This window comes from Geotrypetes seraphini, chromosome 4 (genome assembly GCF_902459505.1).
Source record: "Geotrypetes seraphini chromosome 4, aGeoSer1.1, whole genome shotgun sequence".
NCBI classification, from domain to species: Eukaryota; Metazoa; Chordata; class Amphibia; order Gymnophiona; family Dermophiidae; genus Geotrypetes; species Geotrypetes seraphini.
Genome location: NC_047087.1, coordinates 107,866,823 through 107,890,510, shown reverse-complemented (window position 1 = coordinate 107,890,510; position 23,688 = coordinate 107,866,823). Strand labels below are relative to the sequence as shown.

Sequence of the window (23,688 nt, the reverse complement as noted above, 5' to 3'; positions counted from 1 at the left end):
CAATCAGACGATTTCTAGGCGGTTTACACACTCAGCGAAATACAAATGTTTCCTGTATATATATAATGTAATATTTTTGTTATCAATAAAGCTTCAGTTAAGAAATAAATTTATCAAACAGCACAGGCTTTTCCACCCTTTGCATTTTTTTGACTATTATTGGAAACAGGATACTGGATCTGATGGACCTTTGGACTGTCACAGTACGGCAATGCTTATGTTCTTATGCTTGTTTAGAAAAACGCTATGTAAAGTGGCTTAGCACACAGCTCGGTGTGTGTAGCATTTACTTTTCATATTTAATGTATTGTTTAATGATGGCAAACACTCGTTATCTAATCTGTTGGACCATGATAAGGAGAAAACCACAATGTGAAAAGGCTGGTTTAAATAGTCCTGGATGGAAGGCTTTCAGGCAAAGCCAGATGTTGGCACCTATAGAAGGCTTGGAAAGTAGCAGTGAGGAGAGTATTTCACCCCAGAGATCACGAGGAATTACTCCTTTTTAGCCAGGTATTTTGCTGCTGCTACTACTACTACTGTATATCACTTCTGTAGCACTGAAAGGCACATGCAACACTGTACATTCTGACATTTAATAGACGGTCCCTGTTTGGACGAGCTTACAGTCAAACTTGGACAGACAGACATGATATATAGGGTTGGGGTTTCAGAACCCAAAGTGAGGAATTAGGAGTTGAAAGCAGTCTCGAAGAGGTGGGCTTTTAACTTGGACTTGAACACCCCCAGAGACAGAGCCCGCCGTAGGGATTTGGGCAGTTTGTTCCAGGCATACAGCGCAGCAAAACAGAAGGGACGGAGTCTGGAGTTGTCAGTGGAGGAGAAGGACACAGATAGGAGGGACCTACTGGTTGAGTGGAGCCAGATTAGGTGGGAACATAGGGGGGGGGAGATAAGTGAAGAGAGATAATGAGGGGCTGCTGAGTGAATGCATTTGTAGATCAGTAAGAGGAGTTTGAATTGTGTTTGGAAACAGTTGGGGAGCCAATGAAGTGACTTTAGGAGAGGGGTAATGTGAGCATAGCAGCTCTGGGGAATATGAGTCATGCAGCTAAATCTTGGTAGCTATGCATAAATCTGGACCTGCTTTCAGGAGCCCCTTAGCAAGAACTGGGCCAAAAAGCATTCCTGCTCCTTGAGAAAGTTTGCTAAGTTAGGCATGAAATGTGTACGACACCAGGTGCTTGTCTCCAGGCAGGGACACTTCCAGTTGAGGGATGTTGCCCCCAAGGCCAGGTTAACCTGTAGACCAGGTAAGGCACTTGCTCAGGACAGATTGGGATTTTGGTACCCTACCTTCAGACTCCTAGAGGGATAAATGCTGGACTGGGATTTTGGCACCCTTTATCAACAGTGCCCTGAGCTGGTGCCTGACCTGTCCTAGCAGAATGGTGGAAGAGAGAAAAAGGGAGATAACAGATCACAGGTGGGTGGGGTAGGAGGGGAAGGGGAAAGGAATTGGGACTTGTATTCCACCTTTTCATAGTTTAACCATCACACGCAAATCAATTTCCATACATGTACTTCAAACATTTTCCCTTTTGTCCCAATAGGCTCACAAAAGCTTTGGAATGCCTTGCCAGGAGTTCTGCGCTTTTGCGCAGTTAAGAACATAGGAACATAAGAATAGCCTTACTGGTTCAGATCAATGGTCCATCAAACCCAGTAGCCCGTTCTCACAGTGGCCAGTCCAGGTCACTAGTACTTGGCTAAAACCCAAGGAGTAGCAACATTCCATGCTACCAATACAGGGCAGGCAGTGGCTTCCCCCATGTCTTTCTCAATAACAGACTATGGACTTTTCTTCCAGGAACTTGTCCAAACCTTTCTTAAAACCAGCTACGCTATCCGCTCTTACCACATCCTCTGGCAACGCATTCCAGAGCTTAATTATTCTCTGAGTGAAAAATATTTCCTCCTATTGGTTTTAAAAGTATTTCCCTGTAACTTCATCGAGTGTCCCCTGGTCTTTGTAATTTTTGATGGAGTGAAAAATCGATCCACTTGTACCCGTTTCAGGAAAATGTTGAAAACGCAATTGTTTGTAAATGCTTTCTTATGATGAGAGATTGTGTGATGCAATTACCTGCAAATGCCTTTTTGATAGCTATTTTGGATCTTATAGCAAAGTTTTTATGTATTGAGCATGTACCGTATGTACTGTCTACTATTTATGACTGTTGTTATGTAAACCGTATAGGATTTGTACGGTATATACCTTTTTAAATAAATAAATAAATAATGTATATGGGACAGTGGGCGATTAAGTGATTTGCCCAGGGTCACAAGGAGCAACGCGGGGTTTGAACCCACAACGTCAGGGTTCTGAGGCTGTAGCTCTAAGCACTACACCAAACTTTCCTTCAAAAGAATGCAAGAAGAAGAACCAGATTGTGGGGTTGAGGGGTTACAAAAGTTTGCTCAGGATGGCACAGTCCCTTGAGCCAGCCCTGGTTGACATATGTGTGGGCACCTCTGGGTGTCTTCTTTGGTAGCAAGGATTTAGGAGGACGATCTTGCACCTGGAATCTCAAAGATTCACCTGGTAGCTCGTAACCGGGGTCTCACTTTGTCTTGCCAGAGTAGGTACCATTTTTTTCTTAGTCTTCTAATTACTCTATTAAAATAAATCTCTGCTCCTATTCATATGCCATGAAGGCAAATTACTTTTCTCTATAGTTATAAATATCTCTGATTACAGGTAGCACACCTAGTGCTGCCAGAACATAAGTCTGCAGAATTAATTTTGCAGGTTTTTTTTCTTCCATTCTGTACCAGTGAGTAAAAGCTTTAATACATCAAGTTTTGAGAGTACAGCTTTTGAAAACACAGGGGGATGGGGAAGGAAAGCTGTAATTTTTCCTCTGAGTCTACTCTGATTTTTATTTGAATTCAGCTTAACCACAGCTGTGTTGAGACATGGCAGGGTTCTGTCCTAAAGCCTGCACCCCCCAACATGTCCTTCTTTCCAGTGCTGCCCTACTGGGGGGCCCACGTGGAAAGCATTACTGTGGATTTAACCTGATTTTACCTTGGGTTTTACTGGCCGAGCAATGCAGAGCTGATTTCAGCACAGGTGTTAACTTGCATGGAAACCATTATTGCAGACTACATTAAAATGCATGGTAATGCAGCCAATAATTTTGTAGCCATGCAGAAATAAAAAAAGTTTTTACATGTGTTTAGCTCAGGAATCTTTTCGCCCGATTGATGACTTTGGCAGAGTGACCCTGCCTGGTGTATGGCACCATGATTTTGAAGATGAGGGCTGCTGGAGGGAGAAGTGGGTGCACATTACTCCTGTCTCATTGGGGTCTGGAACCTTTTTTTGTTTTTCATTCCCGTCAGGGTTTCAGAGGGTCGGTGGAAGGGAGGAGTGCCACTGGACACCAGGGATATTTTTTGTGATTCAGGATGGGAGGAGTCAACCTTTTCCCCCTTTTTAGGGGGGAAAATGGTTACCTCATTTTATATTTGGATTGGTTTATATTCGAGTATATGTCCCAGAACCCTAAATATATTGGTAAAGGGAGAGTTTCTATTTGCCCTGTTTATTCTTCTGGCCTGCCTCCTATGCACATAACCAGCCACAGGGTACCATAAGAGGCCAGAGGTTACACATTGATTAAAGCATGCTATGATAATAAAAAAAAAAAATAAGAAAATTTGTGTAGCACTAATTTTGCTGTATAATATGGGCTCTACTGTGAGGCTTTCAGCATGGGCCCCTGAGTGTCTCATACAATGATGTTATATTATAAGGTTCTATCTTAACTCCTGCATTGCCAGCACATGCCTCTCTCTTCCCCCCTCCCCCCAACCCCAGTCTGCCTGCGCTGCCGCAGTGTTTCTGATATAGTGACGTCAGGCTTTGTCCTATCTTTTTGTTTGCAGGATGTCTTTCCCTGATGGTGACAGTTCAAGATACTGAACGCTACACATTGCTTTTCTCCAGCATTGTGCTCAAGTGTGATTACAGCACCTCTGCTCTGGTGGCAGATGTGACTGTGACCTGGCGCTTCAAATCTTTCTGCAAGGACCCCATCTTCGACTATTACTCTGCCGGTGAGTATAGCTATTGATCTACGTTCCAGAATCTTGAGCAAAAGCCACTGCTGTCCTGGGCAAAGCCCCCACATCCCCTGTGCTCTAGCCCTGAAAGTACAGAAACTCACAACTGGGTCCAATCAGGGCCAAATGAAAATATAAGAAACAGCTGTAACCCAGCCCAACACCTCTAACCAGTGCTAGGGCAAATTAAAATAAGAACATAAGAAGTGCCTTGCTGTGGCTGAGCCCAGCATTCTGTCTCTGACTGTGACTAACCTGGGTCATTTGGAGGTAAAGTACCCAGTAGTTCATTCCCTGTTTTATTTTAGTTATTTATTGGGCTTTATTAACCACCTTTATGAAGAGATTTACATAAGGCAGTGTCCAGCAGGTATAATTTAACATAAAATTTAGCTTTGTTGACAGCATAACAATAGTAAAAGCCCGGAGTCTCATCAGGACGCTGAAAGTTAGGTAGAGGTAGGCGTCCTACTGCTGCCTAGCTTAATTGTTTTAATTGGTGCTAAACGACGTGGTAATTGACCGCGTTGTTTAAAACCAATTTAAAAATAATTTTTAAAAAGGTGCCTCAATGCGAACTCTGGGACCGGCGCCTAGGTCCCTAGCAGCTAGCGGCACATAGTGATGCTGAAGCCCGGAAGTGGGTGTGGTTGTAGCGGCGCCAGACTTTGGCATCACTATGCGCCGCTGGCCACGATTCTGATGGGACCCTAGGCACTGTAAATTTAGTCCTGTGAAACCCTGGCCTACATTTCTGGCGCCTAGTGTCCCGTCAAGCCACGGTTCTGAAAGCGGCATCTGTTGGTGATTGACAAGCGGCAGACACCACATACAGAATCAGCCCCCAAATGGCCAAATATAAACATAAATACAATAAATGAGGTAAACTTGGATATGACAAATTGGAACCTACTAATAGGACTAACATGAAATATACACATTTAATAGCACTGCAGAACAATCGTATAACAGAAGTAAGATACATATCAATAAAATGCAAATGATACCATAATAGACTGCATGGAAGAATAGTCAAATAATATAGATAAGATGCTAATGCTGTTGCTCACAAAGTATTAAAAATTAGTGATCCTACATTTATCTAGCTAGATTTTTGTTTTTATTTTATTAATATTAATGATAATAATTTATTTTCTTGTATACCGCCCCACCAGCAGTTCTAGGCGGTTCACAACAGGGGAAAACTGAGACATAAGAACATAAGCAATGCCTCTGAAATCCATCGTGCCCAGCAGCCCGCTTACGCGGCGGCCCCAACAGGTCCAGGACCTGTGCAGTGATCCTCTATTTATACCCTTCTATCCCCCTTTCCAGCAGGAAATTGTCCAATCCTTTCTTAAACCCCAATACCGTACTCTGCCCTATTACGTCCTCTGGAAGTGCATTCCAGGTGTCCACCACACGCTGGGTAAAGAAGAACTTCCTAGCATTTGTTTTGAATCTGTCCCCTTTCAGTTTTTCCGAATGCCCTCTTGTTATTATATTTTTTGAAAGTTTGAAGAATCTGTCCCTCTCCACTCTCTATGCCCTTCATGATCTTGTAAGTCTCTATCATATCCCCTCTAAGTCTCCTCTTCTCCAGGGAAAAGAGACCCAGTTTCTCCAATCTCTCAGCGTATGAAAGGTTTTCCATCCCTTTTATCAGACGTGTCGCTCTCCTCTGAACCCTCTCGAGTAACGCCATATCCTTCTTAAGGTATGGCGACCAATATTGGACGCAGTATTCCAGATGTGGGCGCTCCATCGCCCGACACAGCGGCAGGATAACTTCTTTCGTCCTGGTTTTAATACCCTTCTTGATTATACCTAGCATTCTATTCGCTCTCTTAGCGGCCGCTGCACACTGTGCCGTCGGCTTCATTGTCATAATAATAATAATAATAACTTTATTTTTCTATACCGCCATAGTCAGGCGACTTCTAGGCGGTTTAATGTCCACTATTACCCCCAAGTACCTTTCTTGGGTACTCTCGTTCACTAACATCCCTCCCATTGTATAGTTGTACCTCGGAGACAATTTCAGTTAAAAAATACAATATCAGAAAAAACACACAATCACAGCTATTGTAGATTCAGCATTAATTAAATACAGCATTGGTTTAAAAAGAGGAGCATATGAAAAACATAACTTATTAAAAATGAAAAAGCACCATCTCAGATATATAAATTTGGATTTAGATCAACATTCGTGATTATCAAAAAAAAATTTTCACACAGAGGGTGGTGGACACATGGAACACCCTTCCGGAAGCCGTGATAGGAAATAGCACAGTACAGGGTTTCAAGGAAGACCTGGATAGGTTCCTGGAGGACAAAGGGATTGAGGGGTACAGATAAGAGCAGGGGAAGGTTTAGAGATAAGTGTAGAGGTAGGTATAAAATTAGTCAGGGACTGCTGCTCAGGCAATATGCCTGATGGGCCGCTGCGTGAGCGGACCGCTGGGCAGGATGGACCTCTGGTCTGCCCCGGCAGAGGCGACTACTTATGTTCTTATGTTCTTATTAGTTTTCAAAGATTTCCTAAAGGTAAGATTCTTAAGAGCAGGCTTGAGTAATCAACGGTCTCAACCAGGAATTCATCTTCCCCGCTTTGTAGTCCAATGTCCTGTCCAGAAAAGTCTTATAGAGTCAGGCTCTTGGAGTAGGGAAGATGAACATAACCTGAATTTGTAGTGCATTTTGTTGAATTAGTCAATTTTAAATAAGATACCAGGTATAAGGTTAGTAAACCAAAAAGAGCCTTATAACAGATACACCCAAACTTTAAAAACACTCTAGCCTCAAAAGGCAACCAGTGCAATCTTACATAAAAAGAACTAACATGATCGTATTTCTTAAGCCCAAAGATCAAACGAACTGCAGCATTCTGAACTAAACGAAGTCTTAATAAAATCTTTTTTTGGTAACCCCAAGTAAACTATATTACAGTAGTTCAAGGTAGACAATACAATAGTATTTTATTTAAACAAAAATATATAGCACAGAAAAACCAGATTCTTGAGCAAATGCAATGATATAAATGAACAGGTACCTCTGTACATAGGATAATATTCTAAAACGTCTCGGAAGTAAAAGGATGTCCCTCCAAAAGTCTAAGAAAATGCATACTACTAGCAGTCTTGTTGCCTTTTATTAATGAACCCATCCTCCAGAAGAAACTTGTCCAACCTTATTTAAAACCCAACCAAAGTGACTAGCTTTCAGAAAAATCCTCTGGAACAAATTCTGCAGTTTGTATTCTGCAGTCTGCTACTAGTTTCAGGGCGTATCCCCCCTCGTACTGTTTGCAAGGGCAGATAACCATTTCCTATTAATGTGTTTTACACTACTTAGAATTTTAAAACCCTCTATTCTGTCTGCCCTCAGTTTTCTCATCCCCAAGTTGACACCTGCAGAGTCAGGGAACGCAGAACAGAGGCGGAGGTCATAGACGCTTGCAGGCATGAGCTGTTCACTCTCAGCATGGGAGGGAGGGGGGGAGCATATCTGTCTCCTTGCTTTTTCCTAGGTACCTCATGCTGTTTTTCTTCAAGAATGAAACAGATTACAGTTTAATTACCATGCTCTCTGGTGCCTCCTCATTCTATCTGTGATCTGTATTCATGGAATTGACTTTCAGGAAATGTATGATATGGCTAAGTCATGCAACCCCTTACAGTTAGGTTTCAAGTTCATTGTATAATATTCCAGAATAGCACACAGCAGACGTCATCATGCAACCTTAGCTCAAGGTTATTTGGTACATTTTTGCATTGTTGTAGCAGTCCACCTGCGCTCTCAGGTCAAATCCATGGCACACATTACTGCAATATTCACACGGACCCCTTACCCATCATCTCCTTGCCCCGGTCCTGGTATTAAAACTTGCATAAAGAATTTCAGTTCTACCAATTTTTGAAGTGGAATATTTAATTGATACTCAGAATAGGTGATCACTTGCCATCAGGACTTTGAAAAACATTGCTCTGAAAGGCGAAGAGGTTGCATTTGTCAGGACCCAGAGCTGAACACACAGAACCAGTCTTGCCGTTCTGGGAAAACTGACTTGTACGTCTGCAGCAGCCTTGGAAAAAGAAGCCCCCAGTGGAGTTCTTCATCATAAGCCTCAGACTGCCTCTCCGCTCCACTCCCCTAAAGCTGGTGTCTTCAGAAATAGACTGAGTTTGATGAAGAGAAATCTTTCTTCATGCTGCTGTCATGACTTCCTCTTTGTCTTCTAGCCTAAATATAATTTTTACAGGCTTCATTTTAACAGCACCAGTTCCCTTTGCATTATGGTACTCGGGATTTGAAGATATCGGAGCTTGAGATGGTGGTGGCAGAGGTAATCACTAACAAAAACAGAGAAACGTAAAAATGATGGCAGATACAGACTACTATATGGCATGTGGTATATCCAGTCTTCAATCCATACCATATGCTCTACAATTCTTTCCTCTTCCTTAGAGATCTTCTGTGATTCCCCCATGCATTCTTAAATCTAGATACCATTATCATCTCTTCCACTTCCACTAGAATGCTGTTCACATGTCTGCCACCTTTCTCATAAAGAATATTTCTTTGGAGTACTTTTTTCATCATTATCATCATCATCCTATAAACCCCTTATTCCAGAGCTTCGTTTCCTTTGAAAGAGATCAGTCTACTGTGCATTTATACCACAGAAGTATTTAAGGGTCCGATATCCAGGTGACAATGATCAGCATTCTGCTGACTGCCGCCTGCGTTATACCCAGAAATTCAATGCCAGACCATGTCCAGCTTCCACAATTGAACTTTCCGGGTATATGGAGCTGGCCAAATTATAGCCGGTTAAGAGCAATATTTGGCACTTAACTGGCTATAAAAAAAACTGCATAAAGATAGGACTGCCTTTTATGCAGTTAACTTTAACCGATTAAGGGCCAGCTCCACCCCAGAACACCCCCAAAGTAGCCAGTTTCAACTTGGGTGATAACCAGGCATTTTCAGTGGAAATTAAGTGCTGCTGAAAATGCCTGGTTGGCTCCGGACAGGCAATTTAAATCATTTTGATTATTGGGCCCTGAGGGTTTGATTCTATAAATAGCTCCTAACTGCACCTAACTTGTAGGCGTCCTTTTATAGAATCACGCCTAGGCAGACTTAAGGCATTGCTAGGCGTCATTGAGGTAGGCATCAGTATATTAGGTCAGGTTTTACCAGGCCTAATTTACCAGCACCTAACTCACACCTAGCGATGCCTAAGTTTACCATGCCTATTCGCCGCCCCTGACCATGCCTACTTTTCAGGTAGGTGTCATTAGGCATTGGAGGCTGCCTGGATGTAGGCATTTCTAGGCGTCGTGCTGACAAACATACACAAACTTAATTGGTAATTTAAAAAAATTTGTGTTTTTTTTTTATTTTTGTGGTTCAATTACCATGCCATTTAACTACTTAAAAATTTAGTTAGGTTTCGCTAGGGGTCTGTGATGTTTATAGAATCAGGCTCTAAATGTGTAGGGATGCAGGTGTTCAGTCCTCAAGAGCCACAAACAGGCCAAGTTTTCAGGATATCCTTAATTAATATCCATGAGAGAAATCTGCATACAATGGAGGTAATATCCATGCAGATTTCTCTTCTGGATATTCTTTAGGGAAGTCCTGAAAACCTGGTCTGTTTGCAACATGTCAGGCCTGAACACCTGCATCTCTGCTTTATCATATCTCCGCTATCCTGCCTTCTAAAATAATACATATTGCCACCTGTAGAGGATGCTTTTCTATGCTTTAGTCCAAAAGAAGGGGATCACAGGATTCCAGCCTTCAGTGTCTGCGGTGCTCTTGCCCTCTCTCCCTCAGGTGCAAAGAAAACAAAAAATACTAGTGTTTTAGCCCATTACATTCGTTACAGTAACGGGTGCTAGAATAGCCCCACCTATACCCTGACTTCTAGGCCTTCTAGGCCTCTTAATCTCTATAATAAAACCCTAAGCGGCGCATGTGGCCGCATGTGCGCCTACAACTGCCCCACACTCGCGGCCCTGTTTGCTGTTCCAAGCTGCTGAGGACTCTCCAGAAGGCCCTGGCGGAGGGTCGGGCGCTGCTCCTGTGCGGGACTGGCGAGATTAAGGTGTTCGCTATCGCAGCTGTCGGCGGCTGCAGGCTGCCGGCGGCTATAGGTCCCCTGCCCACCCACCCCACAGCAACGCCAACGCACCTATCTGGAGTCCCCTGCTGCCGACCCCCCTCACAAAATCCGGTGCTTGCTCACTGTTCTCGCAGTGCTGCTGCTTTAACTCTTCGGCCATAGGAAGCATGAGTGAAGTAATCAAACTGCCTTCGGTGACCCAGAAGCTTTTCCTATGCTACTGCTTCCTGCCCCCACATAGGCGGTAAACAGTAGCAGAGAGAAAGCTTCCAGGTCACCAGAGGCACTCATGCTGCCTATGACCAAAGAGTTAGAGCAGCACTGCAAGGAGATCGGTGAGCAAGCAGTGAGGGATGGGGATGGATCACGCAGTGAGTGATGGGGAGGACTAGCATGGTGAGGGTAAGAGATGCTGGACCTCAGGGATGGGGAGAAAAGTAAAGTAAAGGACAAGACCTGCTAGGGAAGAAAGGGAAGGGGCAGATATAGATGCCAGACCATGGGAGGAAGAGGAAGGAAAGGGGATGTTAAGACTACTGGATGGGAAAGGGGGTGGGGGTGGGGGAGAGAGAGAGAATAGAGAGATGTCAGACCAGGGAAAGGAAGGAGGGGGAAGAGGTTCAAGACTAAGGCAGGGGGAGGGGAAGGGAAAGACAGAGATGCCAGAACAAAAAAGGGGGGGGAGAGAAAGAGGGGAGAGAGATGCCAGACTGGGAAATAGGATAAAGATACCAGACCATAGGAGGGGTAAAGAGAGGGAGGAGACTGTACACAGGGATGGAGGGAAAGAGGAGAGATAGGGAGGATATGGTGTACAGGGATGGGATGAGGCAGGAGGTGTCTAGAGAACAAAAGGAAGTAAGCCAGAGAAGAATAAGAGTTACGATACTGAGACAGACCACAGGTCCCAAAGACTAGAACAAATTTATGCTGCTTAAAATAAAGCAGTGGATTTCCCCCAGATTCGGGGGAGGGAGTGGGAGAAGGGAAATATGTTGGATTCAAGTGAGGAAAGGAGAGAGAGACAGATGGATGAGAAGGACAGAGGCGTACTAGGGGACCAGGAGAGATAGTAGGGGATAGGGAGAGATAGACTTCAGGGAGTGTGGAGGGGGCAGGAGAGAGATGGTCTTGGGGAAGGACAGGGGGACAGGAAAGGGAAAGATGGCAAAAGGGGTGAAACAGGGTCAGAGAGAAATGGTAGAGGGTGTGAAAGGGGGAAAGGGAGAGTTGGAAATGGTAGGACCACTGCTGCTTTGGGGCACTGAGGGAGGAAAGGTTGGTATGTCAGGACTGCTGCTGCCGCCTCGGGTAAGTAAAGACCCTGTCGGGTGATAAATGCAATGGAGGATCTATGAGGGCCAAAAGGGTACAAGGAAATGGTGAAAGGTGAGGTGGTGGGACTGGGATCAGTGGGAGGCAGGGTCCGGGCATGATAGAGGCGGGGCATGAGTGGGGTCAGAGTCAGGGTATAGGTGGGGCTATTCTAGCACCCGTTACTGTAACGAATGTAATGGGCTAAAACACTAGTATTGTTATAAAATGTTTACTTTCTTTCCCTTGAGTAACATAGTGCCAGTTCAAGAACAGCCAGTTCCTGACATTGCTACTCTGTTCCATATAGGAAGGCAGTTCCTTTCTTGAGTAGGGAAAGCCAGACATAGGGCTCCTTTTACGAAGGTGCGCTAAGGGTTTTACTGCTTGCCCTAGCCAAAAATCTATCACCTGCTCAAAAGGAGGCGGTAGCAGCTAGCGCACGCGGCATTTTAGCGCGTGCTATTCCGCGCGTTAGGCCCTAGCGCACCTTTGTAAAAGGAGCCCATAATATCCTTTCCAAAAAGGATTTCCTGTTCCTGGCTTCCTCCTGTAGTTTAACAACTGCTAGTAAACAAAAAGAGACAAAAATACCATCTCCTTTAACTGGTTTTAGCAGCCTTCCTTCCCAGGCATCTGGGTCTGGCTGTTCAAGTATTAATCTAGAAAGTTTATAGTATTTTAAGGGCTAAGGCCCAGCCAAATGACACTAGTCTGGAACATTTACTGCACAAGTCAGACTTTCAACCTTGTTTCCCCCTCTTCTCCCTTCTTCTAAACGCTAGGAGAGGATAAGGTATGGAAGCATCACCACCCACTTCAACATACTAGGACTAGGGGGCATATGATGAAGCTACTAAATCAGCGTATCGCAAACTGTGTGCCTCCTGAGATTCCAAGTGTGCCACGGCACTCTGAGGAGGAAGAGAGGTGCCGGCTAGCTGACTTGCCTACAGGATTTGCCTCTCGCCACGAGAGGTACGTCCTGTAGGGCCAGAGGTTCTCAATATGTGGTACGGCACCAGTGCTGCATGTCTAGTGACGTCCTTCGGCATACAGTTTGCGATAAACTGGAACAGACGGATGGAGTAAACTTCAAAGGAAAGAGAACAGTGAGATTAAGGCAGGAGAAGGGGTTGTTATTCACAAGATGGTGAGAGTAAGAGTCCAACACCACCCCCATGACCATCTGGGCAAGGTGTGTGTGAGAAAAGGCACCCTCCTTGGCACAGGGCAAGAGCTAAAGCAGAGTCTTCAGGGCAGATCCAGGTTTCAGTTAGTGCTAGTAGGTGGAGCTATCTAGAGATAAAGAGGTCATAGATGAATGTAAGTTTGTTGGAGATAGAGCAGGCATTCCACAGGGCGCATGAGAAGGACAGGAAGGCATGGGGGTAGAGAGGAATAGAAATAAGATTGGTTACATGGCAGTGTGATCCCCATGAATAGTCTGAGGGCTGATTGGGAGGACCGGGATTAGGATTGATGTCTCCAGCAGAAAGCAAGAGAAAGAGTAGGAAAGGAGAATACGAGTGAGTGTGGGAGAGTGGGGATATCTGAAGGAGAGGGAGACGAGGGAGGGTGAGGTGGTGAAGTTGAAAAGTGAGTGGTGTGGTGGTGGTGGTGGGGGGGGGTTATGTGGTTTGGGATGAGGACAGTCAGTAGAAGTAAGAGGAATTGGTATGTGGGTGTCATTGGGGAGGGGAAGAAGTGAGAAGTAAATGCCCTTTAAATTGGACAATGAGAATTGTCCTGGATATGATGGTGCAAGACAGATCACTGAGGTCTGCGAAACAGTGAAGTGCAGTGTGTGTTCAGAAAAGATGTAGATTTCTGCAACACCTGGACTTTGGGTTGGGATTGAACACCTAGCGTATGGGATCCTCCAGGGTCTTAACAGAAAGAAGATTATCGAAGGTATAAGCCTAATCTTCCAATAGAAGTTACAGACAAATATAAAAGAGATTTTCATAAATATTTCAAAGTACAGCATTACTAAGAGAGATTGTAAAACAGAAATAACAGACAAGCATATCAGAGATTTTCATATGCATTTCAGAAATACAGCATTTCAAGAAAGTGGCAAAATTCCAAATGCTATTGTCAAGCTACAAAGAGCAATACAGTAGAATCTCAGTTATCCACCACCCATGGGGATTGGTGGATACCAGATAACTTGTTTTTTCTGGTTAATTGAGAGTGTTAGAAACCATGTCTAACACACTCTCAATTCCCCACCTCCCACCCTGAAGCATCACAGTGGCAAGTCCAAAAGTAGCAGAAGCAAGTAGCGGTCCTGAGCTGCGAACTCTCTCGCTCCCTCCCTATGTCTTCAGTGGTCAGTAGGAGGCACAGGCTGCTCGCAGTCAGCCCTGGCAGGGCCTTTCCTCTGACACATCACCCGATGCATCAGAGGAAAGGCCTTGCCAGGGCTGGCTGCGGGCAGGCTGTTTTGAGGATCTCTCCTGACTGCTGCGCTTTAGGTAAGGAAGAAGAAGAGAGAGGGAGGGAGGAAGGAGTGAAGGCTCAGGACTGCCACCTGCTTCTGCCACTTAGGGGCTTGAAGAAGGGAGGGAGAAGGGCTTTGCGGCTCAGGACCACAGTTGTGCTTGTGCTTCGGGATGGGAGCGAGGGGGGGTTTGTAGCTGCTTTGGGGCGTGAGGAAGGGAGGGGAGGATATGTGGCTCAGGATACTGCCGCTGGTGCTTTGGGGAACTTTTTTTTCTCCACCGGCTATTTTTTTTGCTAGTTGTGTGAAAGCCCCAGTTAACTTAGACTCTACTGTATTACTGAAGAGATACTAGGTGTGTATGTTAGTTCAAGTATATTCCTCACCAAAACAGAATAAATGAATGGAGCTAAAATGAACATTTAAACTATTGCTTCATTGTGTCTGGAGGAGGGACTTTGGCAGGGAATGAGTTGTCATGGGCAAGTCCCTGAGTCTAAGGGACTGTGGCTTGTTCCTTCCTCTAGTACTGGAGTTATAACTGCCCGAGGGAACTGTCTCCAAAGTATCTATACTCTGTGCTACTCCTTTGCTTTCTCTCCAATCCTTTACCTCTGCCACAATATTTTAATCTTTAAGTTGACCCATTTATATCCTTTTTTTCTCCAACTGAAACTTTATTAAATATTTGTGTCAAATGCAGTATGCATCTGAACTTGCCAGAGATCTTAATACAACATATTCTTCTGGTCTTCAGCATTTTACACTGAGATTTGCTGCCCCCCCCTCCCCCATTTCCCTTCTTTCAACTATTGTAACTCATCCAGTCCCTCTATTTCACTTTAGATACCCTCAGACATTTATAGAGCCAAACAACCACCCCTAATCTGTATTAATTAATTCCTTGAAGCATGTCCACATGTCTTCAATTTGCTGTACCTTGTCAACACATAGGGCTGTTAATCAGTACATTTCACATATAAGCCGGAGCTTCTCTCTGCCTTTTTATTCAATGTTGTCTGACTGAGCTTTCTCCAGATCTTCAATATGCTAGTTTAATGCCTGCAGCTCATTCCCATGAGCATTTACCCTGTTCTCCAAGTCTTCCACCCGATAGCTTACCTCTTTCACCTCAGTCCTGGAGCTTGGCCACAAGTGTTAGCATATCTTTTTTTTTTTTTTTTACAGTTATTATCGCTTCTTTTGGATCATCAAACCATCATGTAAATTCTGTCTTCTCATGCTCAGAGTCTGTATTCAGGACAGGGATTTGCTTCTTGCCTTGCCTACTCATCATGACTGCATCATCCCGCTGATTGGCCCCTCCTGGGCCTGCAGCTCCTAAGTGTGAATACTCTTTGTGACCGACTACTTTATTTTACAAACCCATTGCTATTGCATCACTATCTCTAATTCGCCTCTCCATTGTGACCATGAGGTAGATGACTATAAGTTTAAAGAGGGATTTTCCACTGGAGCAGGAGGAACGCAGGTAGGCATCACTCTTTGGTGGATGGCATCATTGGTTTTCTCTTGTTTTATATCCTTTTATAATTGTGTCTCCAGAATTGTACACAGTACTCTAACTAAATGAGATCTCTGCAGAGATTAATACAGAGGCACTTTCAACTACTTTTTTCTTGCTGGCCATTCTTCCTTTTATGTACTCAACCATCTTTCTGGCTTTTATTGTCGCCTATTTGGCGATTTTAAGATTATCGGATATGATCACCCCCAGATCCTGCTCTTTTTTTCAGGCACAGAAGAACTGTACTCCTAACAGATGTTGTTTATGCTTGGGACAAATATGGCGGGCAGTAGTAAGCAAAAGGTTGTGAGGTTAATTAGGTGGTGTAGGGGAGGGAGGAGGAGATGGTGGATTGCATATGGGAATGTGTGTGTGCATCTATCCAATGTGGATGAAGCTCAGCTGGGTAAACTGGGTAACAAATAAAAAACCTTTTAATCATATTACACCCATCTTGAAAGATTTATGCTGATTGCCCGTTGATTGTCGAGTGCATTTCAAACTCTTCTGTCGGGTGTTTTCTGTCCTATTAAAAAAGGCACAGAGTATCTAAAGATGTTACTTTATGAGCCATCTAGGTCATTATGTTTATCATGACAAAATTGACTGCAGATTCCAAGAGGAATTAAGAACATAAGAATTGCCGCTGCTGGGTCAGACCAGCAGTCCGCTCAGGCGGCGGCCCTCAGGTCAAAGACCAGTGCTCTAAATGAGTCCAGCCTCACCTGCGTACATTCCAGTGACTACCTCTGCCCATATTTTGGGGGTTTTGGACCCCAAACTTTGGAATGGGTCCCATTCAGTGAAGAAGAATTCAAGGTTTTTATTTGTTTATGAAACATTCACAGCGGTAGTGCAGCTACAGGTGGGTTTTGCTGAGCTGAAGCCCACCCAACGATGGTACCACACTGCTTTCTCTCAATTCCATGGCCTCTTGGCATCTGCCCTCCTAGCTCTGAACCCCATCTCTCCCTTGTGTACCTTCTAGGCGTCTCCAGTGCCAGCAGCAATTCATTTTTGCTGCCGGCCCTGGCCCCCCCAGGCTTATCTCTGCTGCGTTACACCAGACAGGAAACAGGAAATGACATCAGTGAGGGCAGGATGTGACAGAGGGAAGCCTGGGTGGGGGGGGGGGGGGCGGTGCTGGAAGCAAAATTGAATTGCTGCTTACTCCATGAATGCTTGTAAGGTACACCAGGGAGAGAAGGGATTCGGAGATAGAAGGGCAGATGCCAGGAGGCTGCGAGAGGAGGAGAAATACTGGATGCAGGGTAAGTGTAAAAACCTGTTGTTGGATTTATTTCCATCATATCTTTGGGGGGTGGAAGGGCCAAGCCAAAATACTGGGTTTGGTAATAATAAAGAGTATATGGAGTTTTATTATGAATGGTTGGAGAGAGATACGTAAGTAGGAATCTGTCCATTGTAATTGCTCTTTTATCTTTGTAAAATTTGCATTGTTTGTTATTATGTTGTGTTGAAACTTTATATATAATTTATTTACAAATTTATATACCACATAAAACTATGCGGTTAACATATTGGTTACACAAATAATATACTGATCTCCCTTTAGTCGCATGGATATGGACAAACAATAGACAAACATCATATCAATAAAATATTCAGCAATAAAACTGTAAAAAGTTAAAACCCAGATATTCGTTGGCACTGTATCTTACAGGAAGAACAAAACGTAGCAACAATTCATAGAAAAGCATTAACAAAGAACTCACTCAAGCTTGTTGATGAGGCCTCTCCTCAAAGTATTTTGGTTTTCATTCTCCCATCATTTACTTTGTTACTATATTTTAATTTCTCCTTTCTTCTCCCCAAATCAGCATATCAGGCAGCTTTACAACTAGGCCAGGATCCATCCAATGACTGTAATGACAATCAGCGGGAAGTGCGCATCGTCATTCAGAGACGAGGACAGAATGAACCCATCCTGGGCATGGATTACCGGCAACGGAAGATCACTATCCGAGACCGTAAGTGGTCTGCAAAGGAGCAGGAAATCAGCACACTAATTAGCTTTTGCCTTATGTGCTTGGGGAGGCCTGCCATAGCAGTGGGGCTCATGTGCCACATAGCTGGAATTAAGGGGTAGGCTGGAGCCCAGCATCGGTGGGTATTTGAGAGACTTACTTCCTGATACCAGTAAAATTGACTATGAGTACCATAAGGGGTCATAAATTTGACATCACTGATTTGTATTATTATTCACTGCAGCATGTGTGATAATATTTTACCATAGCACCTTGGGTAAACACATTCTACAGGCTGCTTATGTGACATTCCCAAAAATCTGTGCCTCTCATGGGATGGGATGAGGAAAAAAACAGTATGGCTTCTCAAAACAAAGTGTTCCCCAAATGTCACCATAGCCCTGTGGTATTTGCCTGGTATGCTCACTGAATGCATTGTATGTCCCTTCACGGTCTGTGGCTTGGCTCTGCAGTCCTTGTGTAAATTGGCTATGGTGTTCTACTGCCACCTGATGTTGGATTTGATAAATAGCAGATCGTAAGAGTTGCAGAGAGATCTCATGGGCTGCAAAGGATCAGGAAAAATATGGCAATTTTGGCTTCTAGGAAAATTTTGGGATGTTTTTGTGGATATCTGTAAGACAAATTTTAAAATGCATCAGGGGGAAGACTGAAACAGTCATGAACACCAACCTTCTACTTGTTTATTCCTCCCCTATGTATAAAAGAGCCATACCTAGTGCAAGGTTTTGTTTGGTTTTGTTGAAGCGTTAAATATTGTAAGCCTTTCAAAGGTTAGTGAGGTGAAGTGATCCATTGGTCCAGGATCTGCTTCATATTGCTCTGCAAGAGATCAGTATTCAGTTTCCAGACTTGGTTGACATTTTGTGGACCAAGTGGGGCTGGATATTCCACAGCGTCTGCTTCTAAACTCCTGGGGAGAACCTAAGGACCTTCTCAGCAATGCCATAGGAATATTAGGATTACCAGGTCAACCTGATAGGCTGATCCAGTCTTGTTTTACAACAAAAGGAACACCAACAAGTTCTACAGGGTACCAAGGGAAAGCCAAAAACAAAACAGAACTGTGAATGCGAAGTACTTGATGTCAAAGTTTATTTCAAAGATTCTTCTCAAATAATTCAAATGGTGCAGGTATATTAAAAACTATCCATACATCACACATCAATAAGTTTTGGTATGGACCCAACACGGTCCATGTTTCAGCTATGAATGCCTTCTTCAGGGGTCCTAAAGAAATATGTATGTAAATACATAAATTGAGAGATTAGAATGGAATGCGAATGAAAATAAGAAATGAGAATGGAATGTGAATGAAAATGTGAGATATCTATGGGAAGTGAATAAGGAATGTGAGACATGAGAGTCTGTACCGAATTATATGAATAATAAATATACCAGAAATTTTGAAAATAAAAAGATCTGTTGAGGAGTCAAAAAGAAGGTGAATGCTGATGAAAGTGACATGCTGATGAATGAGTACTACAAGATAAATTTGTGTTCTAAACCATACAGAAATGCGTGAAAAACCTCGGCAGCGTTTTTGTTTTTGTTTTCTTCTCTTTCAGGAGCGGAGAGGCAGAGGGGAAGGCAGGAGGAAACAGCCAGAGCAGGCTGTTAGACCGGGGTTGCGGCGAGAGTTAGCTCCGCCCACCCCCACCCGCGTCAGAGGTTACATCGGGCCCGGGCTCCCCCTATAAGAAGAAGGGAGCCAGGACACGAGGTAAACCTCGGCAGCGTTTTTGTTTTTGTTTTCTTCTCTTTCAGGAGCGGAGAGGCAGAGGGGAAGGCAGGAGGAAACAGCCAGAGCAGGCTGTTAGACCGGGGTTGCGGCGAGAGTTAGCTCCGCCCACCCCCACCCGCGTCAGAGGTTACATCGGGCCCGGGCTCCCCCTATAAGAAGAAGGGAGCCAGGACACGAGGTAAACCTCGGCAGCGTTTTTGTTTTTGTTTTCTTCTCTTTCAGGAGCGGAGAGGCAGAGGGGAAGGCAGGAGGAAACAGCCAGAGCAGGCTGTTAGACCGGGGTTGCGGCGAGAGTTAGCTCCGCCCACCCCCACCCGCGTCAGAGGTTACATCGGGCCCGGGCTCCCCCTATAAGAAGAAGGGAGCCAGGACACGAGGTAAACCTCGGCAGCGTTTTTGTTTTTGTTTTCTTCTCTTTCAGGAGCGGAGAGGCAGAGGGGAAGGCAGGAGGAAACAGCCAGAGCAGGCTGTTAGACCGGGGTTGCGGCGAGAGTTAGCTCCGCCCACCCCCACCCGCGTCAGAGGTTACATCGAGCGCCTTTGCGAAGGAGCCTTGAGAAGGAGCCCAGACAGCAGCAGCAGCAAAAATCTTTTTTTCTCTCTCATTACTCTCTTCTCTCTCTACCCTTTCAGCTAGCTGCACGCTGGACACCACTCATACACACCGAGGAACCAAAGGAGCAGGGAAAAAGAAATGGAGGCTGCAGGAACCCAGCGGAGCTACCCAGTGTACTGCATCGAGTGTCATATGTATGACTACCTCCCCTCCGGGAGGCAGGCGTACATATGCGGTCGATGTCAGGAACTGGATAGCCTGAGGAAGGAGGTCGGGAGACTGCAGGCCAGGGTCCAGGAGCTGGAAGGACTGTGCACCTTAGAGGAACCATGCTGGACAACGGAGGATACCACCGGAGAGAGTCACGTCACGGAGCAAGTAAGAGAGCTCGAGAAATTCATCGAGGAGGCCTGCAGGATGGTGGCGGCTCAGGACAAACAGCACATCGGAATGGAACCAACAATTGGACAGAATCCACCAGACGCCATGAGAGTAGGACCTTGCGGAGGAGCTGGACAGACAGAGGAGATAGTGACCCAACCGAACCCAGAGGAAATTCTAACGGATCGCGACACGGACCTGAGACCAGAGAGACAACCAAGGAAGGGGAAGTCTGCAATTGTAGTGGGAGACTCAATCCTGAGAGAAGTGGACAGTCACATAGCAGGAGGGAGAGAGGACCGACTAGTGACATGTCTCCCGGGGGCGAGAACGAAGGACGTCATTGACAGAATAGAGAGAATCCTGGACGGAGCTGAAACAGAGGAGACAGCGGTGATAATCCACGTTGGAACCAACGACATCAGCAGGAGGAGCTACAACAGGACTACACTAACTGAGCAGTTCAGGATCCTGGGGAGGAAACTGAAGCTGAGGACAAGGAGGATAGCCTTCTCGGAGATCCTGCCAGTACCGAGGGCAGATGCTAAGAGACAGACCGAGCTGCAAGCAGTAAACGGTTGGCTGAGGAGATGGTGCGAAGAGGAGAGTTTCCACTTTGTACGGAACTGGACAACTTTTTTTGGGAAGAACAAGCTCTACAGGAGGGACGGACTGCACCTGAGCACGGCTGGGACGAGGTTGCTGGCACGCAACGTCCAGAGCAGCATAGACTTAGCTTTAAACTGAGGAGAAGGGGAAAGCCGACAGTCGACCTGACCTCGACACATCGGACCAAAGTATCAAACAAGGATACTGAACCAGAAATTTGTAAAAGAGGGCTCGGGACTGAGAGGGAACTTTTGGGAAAAGGACACAAGGACGCAATGCAGGGAGCCAATGCACAAACGAACCTAGCAAGCAGAATTAAGAGAGAGCAACAGGAGCCAGAGGGTCATCCAAACATGGGGGAGCAGGCTGAGGACAACATAGACACACCGCAGGATGGGGATGAACACAACAAAGCTCCGGGGCTGGCAACCAATGAGGAGGTTGGCAGGGGCGCCAAACCACGAGGAAAACCAGCGGAGAAGGCAAACAACCAGGACTTAAATTGCCTATACACTAATGCTAGGAGCCTAAGAGCCAAAATGGGAGAACTAGAAGTCATAGCCAGTACAAAGGACCTGGACATAATAGGAGTCACAGAAACGTGGTGGACTGACGACAACAAATGGGATGTGGCCATACCAGGGTACAAACTCTACAGGAGGGACAGGACACACAAGAAGGGTGGAGGAATAGCGCTTTATATAAAGGACTCCATACCTTCAACCAGGATAGAAACAACAGTAAGGGCGGACGACTTGGAATCACTATGGATTAAGCTACCTGGAGGAGCTGGAGCAGACATAAAATTGGGCCTGTACTATCGCCCACCTGGACAAACGGAAGCACTTGACCAGGACCTGGAGGCTGAGCTGAGGCAGATATGCAAAAGCGGAAGCGTGATGGTGATGGGAGACTTCAACTACCCTGGGATAGACTGGAGTATTGGACACTCAAACTGCACAAGGAAGACCAAATTCCTGGAAACCACGAGGGACTGTTTCATGGAACAGCTGGTCACGGAACCAACACGGGGGGATGCAACTCTCGACCTAATCCTCAATGGGCTAGGGGGACCTGCAAAGGAGGTGGCGGTACTAGAACCCCTAGGAAACAGCGATCACAACATGATCCAGTGCAAGCTGGAAATTGGACCATCAAAGGTGAAAAGATCCACAGCGACAGCACTCAACTACAAAAAAGGGAATTATGATGGCATGAGGAAACTGGTGGGAAAGAAACTCAATGGTAGCGAAAGGAAGATGGAGTCTGTAGAAAAAGCCTGGTCCCTACTCAAGGGCACGGTGCAAGAGGCACAGAACCTGTACATCCCCAGATTCAGGAAGGGGTGCAAAAAAAACCGAACAAAAAACCCAGCGTGGATAACAACTGCAGTGAAAAAGGCGATAAGTGACAAGAAAGCATCGTTCAAAAAATGGAAAAAGGACCAAACAAAGGACAACCAAAAGGAACACAAAGAACACCAAAGGGAGTGTCATCGTGTGGTTAAAAAAGCTAAAAGGGAATATGAGGAGAGACTGGCGGGGGAAGCAACAAACTTCAAATCGTTCTTCAGATATGTGAAGGGGAAGCAACCGGCAAGGGAAGAAGTGGGGCCATTGGATGATGGAGACAAAAAAGGAGTGGTAAAAGAGGAAAAAGAGATAGCAGACAGGTTAAATAAGTTCTTCACGTCAGTCTTCACGAGGGAGGATACATCCAATATTCCGGAACCGGAGGACATCGTAAATGGGGATCGGGATGAAAAGCTGGTCCAACTAGAGGTAAGCCAAGAGGATGTCCTCAGGCAGATAGACAGACTAAAGAGCGACAAATCGCCAGGTCCGGACGGCATTCACCCAAGGGTACTCAAGGAACTAAGGAACGTAATAGCAGAGCCACTTCGCCAAATATGTAACCTATCCTTAAAAACTGGAGAGATCCCGGAGGATTGGAAAATTGCAAATGTCACACCCATCTTCAAGAAGGGTTCAAGGGGGGACCCAGGGAACTACAGGCCGGTGAGCTTGACCTCGGTCCCGGGAAAAATGATGGAAGCACTGATTAAGGACAGTATCTGTGAACACATAGAAAACAATGGACAGCTAAAGTCGAGCCAGCACGGCTTCTGCAAGGGTAGGTCATGCCTCACAAACTTATTGTACTTCTTTGAGGGGGTAAACAGACAGGTGGATAAAGGGGAATCCATTGACATCATTTACCTTGACTTTCAAAAAGCCTTTGACAAGGTACCGCACGAAAGACTGCTTAAAAAGCTGTGGAGACACGGGGTGCAAGGGGAGGTCCACCGATGGATCAAAAACTGGCTGGCAGACAGGAAACAGAGGGTTGGAGTGAAGGGCCATTACTCAGACTGGCATGGGGTCACGAGCGGAGTTCCGCAGGGGTCGGTGCTGGGACCGCTCCAGTTCAATATATTTATTAATGACCTGGAGGCGGGAACAAATTGCGAAGTTATTAAATTTGCGGATGACACCAAACTCTACCGCAGGGTTGAAACCATGGAAGACTGCGAAGATCTGCAAAGGGACCTAACGACGCTAGAAGAATGGGCCAAAAAATGGCAAATGAACTTTAATGTAGGGAAATGCAAGGTCATGCATGTAGGGAAAAAGAACCCGATGTTCAGCTACAAAATGGGAGGATCACTGCTAGGGGTAAGTAACCTTGAAAGAGACCTGGGAGTGATGGTGGACACGTCTTTAAAGGCGTCGGCACAGTGCGCCACAGCCTCAAGAAAAGCAAACAAAATGTTGGGTATCATTAAGAAGGGTATCACGACCAGGACAAAGGAGGTCATCCTGCCACTGTATCGTGCAATGGTGCGACCGCATCTGGAGTACTGTGTCCAATATTGG

General features: G+C 45.3%; 1 protein-coding gene across 3 annotated transcripts in view; it reads left to right on the top strand.

Moving 5' to 3' along the window:
- ILDR1 (immunoglobulin like domain containing receptor 1) overlaps positions 1-23,688 on the top strand; it is a 96,967-nt gene that overhangs the window by 34,465 nt on the left and 38,814 nt on the right. For all 3 annotated transcript variants that reach the window (XM_033943501.1, XM_033943502.1, XM_033943500.1), the window contains exons 2-3: positions 3,916-4,086; positions 17,355-17,504. In XM_033943501.1, coding sequence (XP_033799392.1) covers positions 3,916-4,086; positions 17,355-17,504 — 321 coding nt within the window. The remainder of the gene's footprint in view (positions 1-3,915; positions 4,087-17,354; positions 17,505-23,688) is intronic.